Below are 13,322 nucleotides of genomic sequence, written 5' to 3' on the forward strand. Positions count from 1 at the left end.
GGCGTCTCAGAGAGGAATTAATTGTCGGTGAGCAATGCTCGTGCAGACAGCCCTGCCCTGCAGACAGAGCCTGCACTCAAACACCAGCTCAATCTTTCATTTGTGTTTTAGCTGCATAGAGAGGAGCAGGGCAGGGGTTACAGGAGGGAGCTCCCTGGGCTGCCCTAAGGCAAACACTGAGTTCTCCTGATGGAAAGTTCATGCTCAGAGTGGGAGGAGTGGTCAGAGAGTGCTGATCTGTGTAAAAGCCATGCTTGAATGATAATATTCATTTACAGAACATTTGTTTGATTGATTGAAGGCTATGGAACTCCCCAGGTTTCCTTTTTCTCCTCCCAGTACCTGCTCCCCCTCATTCGTGTGTGACCTGGTGATGTCAGGGAAATTACAGCAGTAGAGCAAGGGCTGAAATCTGTCTGTATACAAAGGATATTCAAAATTCTCCTCCAAAAGTAGCTGTCATGCTGTGCATTCCATTCTGACCTCTGATGAACCTCACAATGGGACTGTGAAGTGGATTTTGGATCTGTTTTGCACAACACCAAACCAAAGACCACACAAGCATTTTGATAAGAGATATGGTTCTGTTTCTGATGGTTAAGCAGGCTAAAGGGTGCTCCCTCCTTCCTCCCCATATTCTCTGGAGAACAGAAGTCAGCCAGGCTGAAGATGAAGTCATTTTGCTGAGGTGAAATGCTTTGTTCCACTTCATTTACTCAATTATGAATGTGCTGGATGGCAACAGCAGGTCAGAAGGTGCTGCTGCTATTTCTGGGTGCTGCAGCTGTGGTGAGCAGGCTGCAGCAGGAGCAGGTGGGGGTTCTGTGACATAACATACACCCCTCAATGACACACAGACCAGGCTTCAGAAACTGCCCAAGAGCCAGGAGTGAATGGGTGAGCCAGCAGCAGAGCAGTGTCACTGGGTTTGGGGCACGCAGTGACATTGACATTGGGGAACTGCTGTAAAGAATCCCTGGAGCACCAGCTTTGGAGATGTCTGTGTTGGGCACTCTCTTATGTGAAAAAAAACCACCCAAAAACGGATGTTTAAAAATAATACTGGGCAGAAGTGCCCACAGGAGGGGGTGTAGGCAGAAGGGACTTGGGTTGGTGACCAGATGCAGGGAATGAATGTTGCTCCTTTTGTTTTTGCTTTTGGTCTGAAGAATCAGCTGGAGGATTAAAGGGGGAGGGGTGTAGCTGGAAAAGCAGGGCTTTAGGCTGATGTGTGCAGCACAGCTTAAAATTTATGAGGGGATTATTTCATGGCTAGAAGGGAGCAGTCATGACATGCTGGAAGGCTTGGACATTTTCAGTGTGTAAGCAGAGGATGAAAGGTGATTCTTTGAGATGATGTATAAAAATAAACAGTAATCTTGAACCTAAAGGTGTGGAACTAATGAGAGGGAAAATTGCAATTGTAGATCATAAGCTGAGCTGATGCTCTGCTTCACTGTGCCCATCTGGTAAGGAGGGATGTTTCCTTTGGGTGCTGATAACCTTTCTGACAGCTCATGATACAGTGTTGGAATGACTGGGGAGTTTTACAGATTACACTGAGATAATTGAATTAATATCACTCCTGGTTTGGATTAAATTTGTAATCTTAGCATAAGATTCTTTAGCCTTTCATATCATGACCCGATTTATCAAAAGGGGAGTGAAAGATTCCTTTATTGTGGGTAGAAATCCTTTCCAATACCTCAGGGAATAACATTGTCATCAGAGGGCCTCAAGAAAAGAAAGGGCAAAGCCCTCTGCCAATAAACCTGCCTTAGCTGACAGTGAGAGGTAAAGAAGCTGCCTGCAAAAATGGAATTGTAATCTGTAAATGGGAGTTTGTGCAACAGACTGCCTCCAGCCTCATGCAGCTAAAGGAAATCCACTCTTCTCCTGCACCAGTGTCTTTCAAGGGCTTTTTTTTTCCTGAAGTTAATGTAGAACTTCACTAAAAAAAAAAATCAATAAAATTAATCACATTACTGAGCTGAACAGCTTCATGTAGGATGATGAAAACATTGTGTTGTGACATTTCCGCTAGGAAGCTTTTCCATGGCATGTTGCCCTCATTGTTTCTCCCTCCTAAAATCCACATTACTTTTGTGGGCCTGGAGCCCCCAGTGTGTTATGCTGGCAGAGCCAGTGGTTTCATGATCCAGATTCCCAGCCTCTTTCATTTTACTCCTGAGACTGGTTCCTTGTAAGAGCCAAATACAGAAATGGATCATTATGTTTAAAATAACATCCGAAGGCTTGAAAATAGCATCCATTTCTTAGGTAGGCTGCATTTCTCTTTCACACTGAGAAATGGTGCTGCAGATAATTAGTAATACATTTTCCACTTAAATTTCCCTGTATTTATAAAGCAGTAGACTGCTCTTGCTATGTTCTAACAGCAAAATGAAGTTCCAGAGCCAACTGAATGTCAGCAAGAATTTATGAATACGTCAGTAGAGATTACTGTTGACTCTTGATTTTGAATGCAAGCAGACAACAAAGTTAGTTTGGTAGTAAAATGGGTAAGTAAGTGGGGGCCTGACTATAGCAATACAAAGTTGGAGCATAATTGCTTGTTTCAGGCGTGTATTATTTATAGAGGATCAGACTTGCACTCAGGAAAGTGTCTCTATTCAGGAACTTTCCAAAGGAAAAGGAACCAGGACAGCAGAGGTGGAGACCTGAAATGAAAGACTTAAGATGAAAAAACAGACAAGAAATCTGTCCCAGTTACTGATTCCACCTGGGAAAAGTAAAAACAAACAAGAGAAATCCAAGGAGAACATAGGGGAAAAAAGGAGAATTAAGGCAGATGTACAGTATGTATTTCAGGGGGAAAAAAGAGTCTTTTAGTTGATTTTAAATTGACTGGTTTTACACCCTGACATCAAAAGCTGTGGAAAAGCAGAGTAATCAGAAGCTGGCTGCAAATATCCAGATACAATGCCAGCATGTTATATTAGTTCTGTTTGGAATAGACCTTGGTTTTCATTGTTTTAGCATTGCAGGTAATGTTTAAGTAAAAATTGTGTAGTGCCTGCTATTTTTAATTTCAATAGGAAAACCTTTTTTCGTCTGGTCAGAGTGGTTACAGGTAATAACATGCTTAATTTGGAGCTTTTGTAACCTATATTTCTCAAAGAGAAATTATTGCAAATTAGTCAGGAACACTGACAGAGACTTCATTAAACTTCTCTAAGTCATTTGTGGGTATATTGTGATTCCTGAAAGCTGGTTTCTTACTTGCTGTGGTAGTGCTTCACTATCTGCTATTATTAGTACTTTACTATGTAGAAGGAAGAAACTGACATAATTATTGTTCTCTTTTTTCTATGCAAGCTTTTATTTTACTTAGAAGGAAAATTGCTGTCAGCTCACTAAAGACAGAATAACTGCAATAAAATCATGCCATGCTCCCAGAGCATTCACAGGTGCTGTGTTCAGGAGTGGGAGATAGTTTATGACTGTTACTGTAGAGGATTCCCTTTTGCTTTCCATGAAATAAAAACTTTGCAAATCATTAACTGAAAAGAAATTGAAATATGGGTTTTCTTGAGAGATGTATCAATATATATATCAATATATATCAATTCAGGGTATCATTGCCAGGACCAGTGGTCCACTAATGTGCAATAGTTGTGGTTCCATTGCAGAGCTTGATAGAAATTGTGTCAGTCTGGGGGCTCTCAAGGCTAAAATCTGTATTTTGGCACTAGGTCAGACACAGACCCTCTCAGGGCTGAGCCATCCTGAAAGCAAGCACAGGACAATGGAATTCTGTCCTTTATTCCAGTGGAAACTCTTCATATCAGTAAACACCTCTTTGCACTGTTTCTAATACAGGACCCCTCTGAGGATGATACTGCACAAGAATAATTTAAATTAACTCATCCACAGGAACAAAAGTAAATTCCATTTACTTGGCCTTGAGCTGACAAATGCAAACAATATAGCAACCAATGTGGAATAATTGGTGAAAAGAGATTCAGGGATTCTTCTTACAGAATGCTGCAAGAAGAGGGAAACCCTTGTGATTCTTTCTGCTGGAAGGGATGTTTATTTTGAATTAAACTTCAGCCACTTCAGAGAACCTCCAGAAAATTCCAGAATTTCTACATGCCTCCCTGTAAAACCAATTAAGCCTGAGTCTGGTTTTAACCAAGCACAGAGGGCTGCACTGTCTTCATTAGGAATATGCAAACACTGAGGCACAAACTCACAGAAGCTCCTCCCTCTGTGAAAGGCACAGAAAAAACCTAAAAGTTTCCCCATAGTCTGTGCAGAACAATTGAACCATACTTGCACAGCAAAGAAGGTTTTCAATCCTCTCTGTCCCCTATAGGAGAAGAGGGAATGGTTTTAATAGGCACCTTGGGAAACAAGTAGATGCAGTCTTGGTTGAACAAGTGGACTGCTAGCAGCCATAAACATAAAATTACTCATTTCTGAAATAGATCATGGTCTCCTAACTCAGACATCATGTGCTGAATGGCATTACACTAGGACAGAGCTGGACTGCCTGGCTAGGTAAGTTGCAAATAGCACTAAAAGGCACAGATGTTGTATCAGCTTTTCAAATTCTTCTCAATGTTTTTATATATTTTAATAGCTCCATCTGGATTCCATAGCCACTATTATTGTTACAAGTTTTATTGTTCCCTGTGCCTCTGCCTGCTGTTTGCATTTGCAAGTTCCTTACAAGTGTCTTGGAAACAACTCCTGAACCTTTCTCCAGGGGCTTCAATTTGATATTGTGAAAAAAGCAGGGAAAGCACATTTTCTCAAATTTGCCTTGCTAAATACGATGTGGTACAAATTAAAATAAATGTTGCATGCCCTGCTTTCCACATGATGTTCTGGTTATAAATTTCAGTGGACAGGCAAGTGTGTTTGCTGATTTCTCCAATTCTGTTGTTTATTCTGTGCTGTAACCTCCTAAAAGCTTGATTTGGGTAATAACAGACATAAAAATTATACGGCTGCTGCTTCTCCAGCATCAGGGTTGGATAAAGGAATATTATTCACAGTGCAGAGCTAGTCTGACAAGATAGTTGAGTGTTGTTTATGCTCTAAGGTAGCTTCATAAAAGGTATTGTGATTTTGTGGACCACCCTTGAGGTCAGCCTGCTATCCAGTGGGATTCATAAGATTGTGTTTGTGTTTTCTGAGGTGAATTTACAATAATGCCCTAAATTAGAAAGCCATTGCTTTTGCAGTGCAATTTTTCTTTTGTTCTAATAGAATTTTTCTTAAGTCTGGTATTTAATAATTGAGGGAACGCCTCTAAAATTCAGGGGGTAATTCTGAGTTCACTGCAGTCAGCTTCCCAAGTAAGGCAGACAGATGGGAAAGACATTTTGTGCTGTGCCCAACATCCATTCAATTTAATTGGAAGTTGAATGCTGTATAATCTTTAAAAATCACATACCTCCTTCTGTATTAGACATTCAGGGAATATTCTGGGGGCCTGGACCCCAATTCAGGCTTTTAAATGTACTGTGAGACCCATCAGGTCCCAGCTCAGCATTTTCTTTCAAACATAAATGCCATTATTCTTAAAATATTCAATAGAACTGTGTCACAGGTGCTAAATCCTATTAACATAAAACTCATTTTTGTCTCAACTGACCCTGTTATTCTGGCAAAGAGCAGCATGATGAGGATATGGGAGACCCTTTATGGGCACATTTTCAGTTCCTGAAGTTTCCCATGGTGAAAGTGAGGAAACTCTTGACATCTTCCAATTTTTAATGATTTATAGCACCACAGATTTGAAGAGACCTTAAAACTCATCTCATTCCAACCCCCTGCCATGGCAGGGACACGTCCCAGGTGCTCCAGCCCCAGTGTCCAGCCTGGCCTTGGGCACTGCCAGGGATGCAGGGGCAGCCCCAGCTGCTCTGGGCACTCTGTGACCCAGCAGTGGTCTGTGTGCTGCACATTAAACATTCAGTGCACCACACTCACACACAAATTCAATTTACCAACAATGAGCTCTCCTGAGTTGGGAAAGTTCATACATCACAACAAGCTTCTCTCCAGTGCACTTGTAAGAAGAGGTTCTTGTGCCTTTCTCACAGGCACTAATTGCAGCCAGCTGTTAAACAGATGGGTTTGGTGATGTGGTAGGACAACAGTTATTTAACATTTTTATTTAAAAAATAAGGAAAAAAATGACAAAAAAAAAGGAAATAAATGTTTTCCTAGGCAGCAAAACCCACAGTATTGCATTAATCCCAGCCATAGCCTGGGCAGGGCATTTCCTCTGTGGTAACCCATAAGAAATTGAAAAACATCAAAGGTCAATTAGAAAAATGTTTCATATTTTCAGTGAAAGTAGGATGTCTTGATAAATAATCTGCAAAGCTGGAGTGCAATGAACAACCCTTTAGAATTACCTCCCTGAGCCTGTGTTTCTCCCTGCACCTCAGCTATCCATCACTTTGGTTCTGCATTAAACTTACGGATGTGTTCTGCTATTCAGATGCTGCCCTCAGGACTCACATCCTATTTTGGCAAACACAATGCAAAAGCCAGGCCTTACAAACTCACTCTTGGTCTTTTCTTAAGCAGCTCTTTGAGTGACCATGCACAGAGCACACCCTAAATGTTTCACTGGTTTTGGAAGGGAGGGACTCAGGGTTCTCCCAGGGTGTGACTGAAGGTTATCAACAGTAATCTTTCTTTCAGGTGAAGGAGGCCATGCAGAGAATCCATGACCGAGGAAATATAGGAAAACTCATTCTGGATGTGGAGAAGGCACCCACTCCCCTGGTGAGTGCCAAGCACAGACATGATGTACAGCCAGGCATGGTACAGCCTGGCAGTGACTGCTGGACACATGTCCCTTGTCATGCTTCTTTGACACTGATTTCTTCTAAACCTGTAGCATCCAGATACCACCAGTAACCATAAATTCTGCATTTAACCCCAGTGAAATGTACTGGCTGAAGTGCCAGCAGTTACTTCTCTCTACTGAATCACTCTCTGCTTCTCCAAAAACGTGCCAGCAAGTGTTGGATTAGGGTAAAACTGCCACGTCTCTTTCTGCCCTTGTGAGGAAAACAGACTTTTCTCAAACTAAAAAATTCCTCTATTAATAGGTGGGTTGAACAGGAAAAAAAAAACATTCAATATTGCTGCAGTGGGCAAACATAAAAGTGTTATCTGATGCCCATAGTAAAGTTAGAGTATACTTTTGGTAGGAATTTAATTTGTGTAATATATGAAGTATAACACGTAAATATGTCCAGAAATACCCTGAAGGAAGATAGTAGTGATGGAGCTCTGATTCACTAGATTTGGAGCACTTAGGATGGTCCAGAAACCTTTCAGAGAGCAGTGCTAAATGAAAGCCAGGCTCTCCTGAGCATTCACTGATGGTGGAGGAAAGAGCACTAAAGAAGGTAATACAAACCTGACTTTAAATCAATACTGATGTGTGAAGTTTGCTTTCAGACCTGAGAAACCTCCTGTTTCAAAAGAAAAGAAAGAACCAAACCTAGAGTTAAGCTCTTACTCACTCTAAAACTGCCCCCCAGTCTCATACAAACTCCCTGCAAGGAAAAGGAAGGCTTTGAGGACCTCATATGTGGAACAATACACTTTCATCAAAGGCTGTTAACTCAAAAATATGGGTAACTTCAGAGCAATGGTTTTTCTGCATTAAAATCAGGCTGTGTTTGAGATTTGGATTTCCACAGAGGCTAATAATCAATCAGGGAAGGAACATCATTGCATTTCTCTTTAAAAAGTAAATGGGTCCCTTGCTTATTTAGTTTTGAAGTAGTTATGAGCTAATACAAGAATCTTTTTGTGTCCTAAGAGAGGACTAATAATAATAATAATATAATCAGTCAGGGAAGGAACATCATTGCATTTCTCTTTAGAAGGAAATGGGTCCCTTGCTTATGGTTTGAAGTAGTTATAAGCTAATACAAGAATCTTCTTGTGTCCTAAGAGAGGTAACATGGGTGTATAAGAGAATCCAGTCACACCAATGTGTGCTGTCAAACATTACCCCCATCCAGTGAACCAGACTCTTGTGCCTCCACAGACCTGTCACACTGTCAGGGTGAAGTGCTGGAGGGTCCTGCACCTTTACACAGCTTGTAATAAATATTTACACATGAAAAAACACTGTGTACTCCTTAAATGCTGTTCTGAGCTACAGATTCCTGCAATTGCCTACTGCCTGTGCAGGCATCTTTAGTAAAATATGAAAATATGAAAATGCAGTTTCTTCCCACTCCTGTATGATCTGGGATCTGCACTCTGTCGTGGGTGTATCCTGCCAGCATCTAGATCTGGAAAGTTTCATTAGTTTTTAACGTACAAAAGAAAGGAAATTGCCCCCTGACTTTACACACTGTCTCAGATGGGGCCATCCATTAGAGCAGGTACAGGAGTTGTAACCCAGAGGTGCCACATTCTGTGAACTTCCTACACAGCTGTGTTTCCTACCCAAGGCCCTTACTATCAGTTTACTACAAGAGCACAGAGCAGAGTCCTCGTGTGCAGCTGTCCTCCAGACAGCCTTCTGTCAGGAAATGGAGCTGTGAGCCGTGGGGGAGCAGCTTGCAGGCTTGGCTGGCAGTGTGCAGAGGCTGTGCACAGACAGAACGCTCGTTCTCCTGTGGCAGCCCTCTCTCCTCGAGTTTCCAAAGTCTCTTTGTGCAGTGAGTCCAGGTGAAATGAGGAGGAGCCAAGGGGTGAGCAAGGTGCAGTGATGTCCTTGATGTTTCCCGGTGCAGATGGCCAACGACAGCACGGAGACGAGCGAGGCTGGCGAGGAGGAGGAGGACCACGAGGGCGACAACGAGAACAAGGAGCGCATGCCCTTCATCCAGTAGCACCAGAGCTGGGCAGGCAGCAGGAGCCGAGAGGAGAAGGGGACGAGGCTGGGAAATCTCTTCTGTGCATCAGTGAACAAATGCTGTAGTACAGTGTGTGTTGTATTTGTTTGCAGTCAGCTGAGCTATGAGCTGTTGATCATTGTTGTTTTGAACTCAAGTGCCATTCTCATCCAGTGCAGTATTACCACGTTTCTGTGTAACGCCCGGTTTCCCTGTAGGAGTCCCATGGATTTTTCTGTTCTTGTTTGAAAGCCTTATTAACTTACTGTGTAATTTTAGATGGGCATCTTTCTCATGCAAATTCCGACATCTTGCATAAAGTTAATTGGGAGGTTTGGGCTTTTTTTTTGCAAGTTGGAAACAGTAAAAATAATAAAAAAAAATCCCTACTTGCTGTCTGAAAGATTCTAGTAACTGGAGGGATAATTTTCTATTTCTGGATTTTCAGTGTTAAAATGGTTTTCCTTTAATGAACCACAAATAAAAGTTGCAACAAAGATTACTTTTTATTTTCTTCAGTCATACTTCATCTTTTCACAAGCAATCTTATCTTCATTTTCAAAAGTACCTCATCTAGAATCATGGAATCTGAAATTGTGCAAGAAATCATTGATTGAGAGGCTTTGATCAACATCTTTTGGTAAGGACATACTGACTCATATGTCAAATTCAAACCAATTTTAAATTTCATTTTTAAATTGCATTGGTAAGGATCACTTATCAGGATGTGGAAAGAAATTTGGTGATGGAGTTTATTGCTCTGAAATTGCTAATGTGTAGTCAACTGTCAGGCTGGAGCTGAACTCCTGCAGAAGTTAACCCTGTAAAAAATGAGGTTTAGGCCTTAATCCCACCACAAATCATATACAGGGATAACTTCTATCTAAGTGAATTGTTCTATCAAAAGCTCTGCTCCTTATGTACAGTTACATTTATAATTATTTACAGGATAAAGTATTCAGAGACCAGCTAGTCTTATCTACCTCCCACTAGTGGAAACTATATCTAAACAAGAAAAAAGTTAATATTTTTTTCCACGTCCTTCCCCTATCCAAACAGCAGCTACTCAGGTCCTCAACTGTCTTGTTAAAACAGTTATTTTAAAATTACTGTGAACACGTACAGTAGAAGTGCTGAAGGACTAGCAGAGACCTTGCATAATGCCTACAGCTTCAAATAAATATTTATTTTTTCAAAAGAAGGTATTTTCCCAGACATGATTAGCTGTTAGCCCAAATCTACTAGTAGCATGTTACGATAGAAGTTAAAAATTAATACAGAAAAATGAAAAGTGGGGGCTTCTCAGGGTTTTCTCAGTGTGAGAGGACTTCTGGGTCTGGATGACTTTTATGTGTGGTTTTAGAAGATTCTCATTAGGTTTTTTCTGTTTGTTTGGTTTTGCTGCCTGAGTATTAATGTCCATCTCTTTACACTGTGCTCATGAAGTCGCTGTCAGATAATTGTGCAGATGGTTCATTCTGAAGGAGTTCCCCTTGGGTCAAACAAATTCAAAAATAACAGCAAGAAATAACTGTGGGGAAAAATGCCAAAAAGCTGTTGAACTATTGATCCAACCAGAACTTCATTTTTCTCTTCACTTCATTATAGTTCAGTTTATTTTCAAGCTGGACTTTCCTCTACTTCCAGTGCCATTTTGGGCCCAAACAGGGACTTTATCCACAGAAGAAAATACGTATTCAATGAGAGTTTTCCATTTATTGGGCTTGCCAGTTGGACTTTTAAGAAGGGCCATTAGGTTTTCATGACTCATCAGCTGACAGCAGTAGGAAACATGCCCAATTTTGTTTTGCAGCTAGTGTAATGATGTTGTCCTGCAACAGACCTTAACATAACTAGGAATTTTGATTTGACGCCAAAGTGAGCAATATTGCTGGTGACCTTCGAGCTGGCAGTAAGTGGCATTCTCAAGGCCTTAAATTAGTAGGGCAAGATGAATAGCAAACCCATTCTTCTGTTCTAAACCACAGTCTGGTGGGCTCTGCTTCTAAATTACCCTGCAAGACAAATATGGGTGATCTTGGTCATGGCCACAGACACCACAGGGACAACAATCACATAATTTTTGGCTAGTTCTTTCTGGTTTTGTTAGCAAGGCAAAAAATACTCTTCATGCTAATTCATACCAATTTTAGGGCCATTTTCTGGTCAGAAGAATATCAGGTAATTGCAGTGAGTACCAAGGAGTGCTGCTGGAAGTACCTGAGTGCAGTGCAGCTGAGTGTGACCATCAGCAAGCTAAACTCTGCTCTGTGCTTTGCTGGTATCAACAGGGCACGGAGGGAGGTTGCTGCTGATATTAATGGAAGTTTTCCAGGCATCCATTCTGGAAGCAGGGTGTGTGCTAGCAGAATTTGGCCCACAAGCCCTAAGTACCTTTCAGGAGACCACAAGCAGTAGTGTCACACTGGCTGGGGTGGAGGCTGTGCTGGTCAAACTGGTGAAGCCAAGGCTTGTCACTGACCAAGTCTTACTGTAGCAGAAATGAAGGGTTGTGATTACTACTGACAGTGTTGTTTAAACAACTCTGAGACAATTGGATAGTTTCTTCAAGTGAAACAAATTATTTCTCAAATTGCCTTAAAGGAACTGTGAAAGCTTCTTTAACTTAAGCCTGATTGAAGTGAACTGAAACACTGTTTAATTGTATTTGTTGCTTTAGAGCTTTTGTTATATTGTGCCTACAAAGCAAATTATGTTTACACAAAAATATAAATAAAATGTTGAGCATAGCATTATCCTTGGTCTCTATGTTTTATTCTAGTGTTATTGTCACTTTAGGGAACTGACTTGGAACTGCTTAAGAGGAAAATGTGAGGGGGTCTTATTTTCCATTTTGGTCACTGTGGGATATACAAATAATTTATTTTGACTATTACAGAGTAAATGGAGGTTATTAAAACTGCTGTGTGCTGCTTTACAGACCATTAACAATGTAGATCTAAAATTTGGAATGTCACGGTCTAAGAAATTCAAAACATTATATAGACACCTTTTACTAAGTGTTTAGGGAAGTGTATTTTGATACAAAGAGAAAGTAGGACTCAGACTGCCACAAAAGTTATCCTCAGAGATAACTCCTTTCAGAAATTAGTACTCCCTAAGGGAATAATCTTAAAATAGAATCCAAAAGCCATCATAACTTTCAGAAAGCAGGAGGACATGACTGAGTTTTGAATCCCACTCTCCTGGGCCTTGCTTTCAACCCAGGGTTCCATGTCTTTGGAACTTAATTAGTAACTGGTGATGGTTACCAAGCCCTACAGCCATCTCCAGCCTGCACTGGAGTTCATGGCTTTAAAGGTCTCCCTACACAAGGCAAAGAAGTGAATGAACATCAGTTTAATATCTAAACAAAGAGGGAGTGTTGGCTTTGGTTCATTTTAGTCATGCAGGACACATTCCAAAGCCTGGAAAATCTCACTTCAGTAGTTACCAAATCTGCTCTCTAATCTCAAAGCTCATAGGAGCAGTGCTGAGTGTGAAAAGTAAATTTCTTCCCTCTGTTTTTAGGCTTTAATAAGCCAGTAATGATCAGTGCATCCATAGTCATGGGGTCAGGATGAGGCTGAAAGCAAACAGCCATAGCCTTTTGCAAATTCTCTGTGATTACCACCAAAGCTCTGCCTTTGCCACCTTTCCCTCTGGGCCACCTGTCATATACTCTACCACAAAGCAGGCAGGTTGCCTTTGTGCAGCATCTGCATGAATGCATAAATACACCTCACCCTCCATTTGGTGGTTGCCCTCTCATTTTCTGGGAGCTCAGTGTTCCTCCTGATTGGGTTTGTCAGGACAGATTCTCCCAGCTTGGCCACGATTGCCAGCACAGCCTCAAGCACCAGGAGAACTGTGCAGGACTCTGTCCCCTGGCAGCACTGGGGTCCCTTGCTGTGAGCCAGTGCTTGGTTCCACTGCAGAAAGAGCCAGAACAGAGCACACACTCTGACTGCTGTGGAACAAAGCACCTTTCTCCCAGGGAACTCGTGGCAGCCAGGCAAACCTGGAAAAACTGGGAGAATCTGTTCTGACAAACCCAATCAGGAGGAACACTGAGCTCCCAGAAAATGAGAGGGCAATGAGAGCTCTGCCAGCTCCCACCAGCACTCTGCAGGAGCTGCCAGGCACTGGGGAACAGTGCAGGTGAGGAGAGCGAGAGGATGAGTGTGGGGGAAAATGAATTGTGTGCTCTGCCCAAGAGTAACAAGGGAGGAGGATTTGAGGCATGTTTTGATTCATGTGTGTGCTTGGAGGGGGTCCCAGCCTTTCTCTGAAGGGGTTCCACAGTCCCTGCAATACTCAATCATCATGGTTGCTCTCTGGTTACATTTCAGGTGTTGGGAGAGTAGCTAAGAATTGTAAAAGTACAAGGCCGTGGCTAATTCCAAGTTCTGTGCCTGCAAGATAGCGTGTCCTTGGGCCTAGCTGTAGTATGATAACAAATAGTGA

The 13,322-nt window shown here is 41.7% G+C and overlaps 1 protein-coding gene across 1 annotated transcript in view; it reads left to right on the forward strand.

Annotated features, from left to right (window-relative positions):
- The window catches only part of VAT1L (vesicle amine transport 1 like), a 56,915-nt gene extending 45,304 nt beyond the window's left edge, over positions 1-11,611 (forward strand). The window contains exons 8-9 of the mRNA XM_063167672.1: positions 6,691-6,774; positions 8,754-11,611. Coding sequence (XP_063023742.1) covers positions 6,691-6,774; positions 8,754-8,852 — 183 coding nt within the window. The 3' untranslated portion in view covers positions 8,853-11,611. The remainder of the gene's footprint in view (positions 1-6,690; positions 6,775-8,753) is intronic.
- Positions 11,612-13,322: the final 1,711 nt, after the last annotated feature.

This window comes from Melospiza melodia, chromosome 13 (genome assembly GCF_035770615.1).
Source record: "Melospiza melodia melodia isolate bMelMel2 chromosome 13, bMelMel2.pri, whole genome shotgun sequence".
Classification (NCBI taxonomy): Eukaryota; Metazoa; Chordata; class Aves; order Passeriformes; family Passerellidae; genus Melospiza; species Melospiza melodia.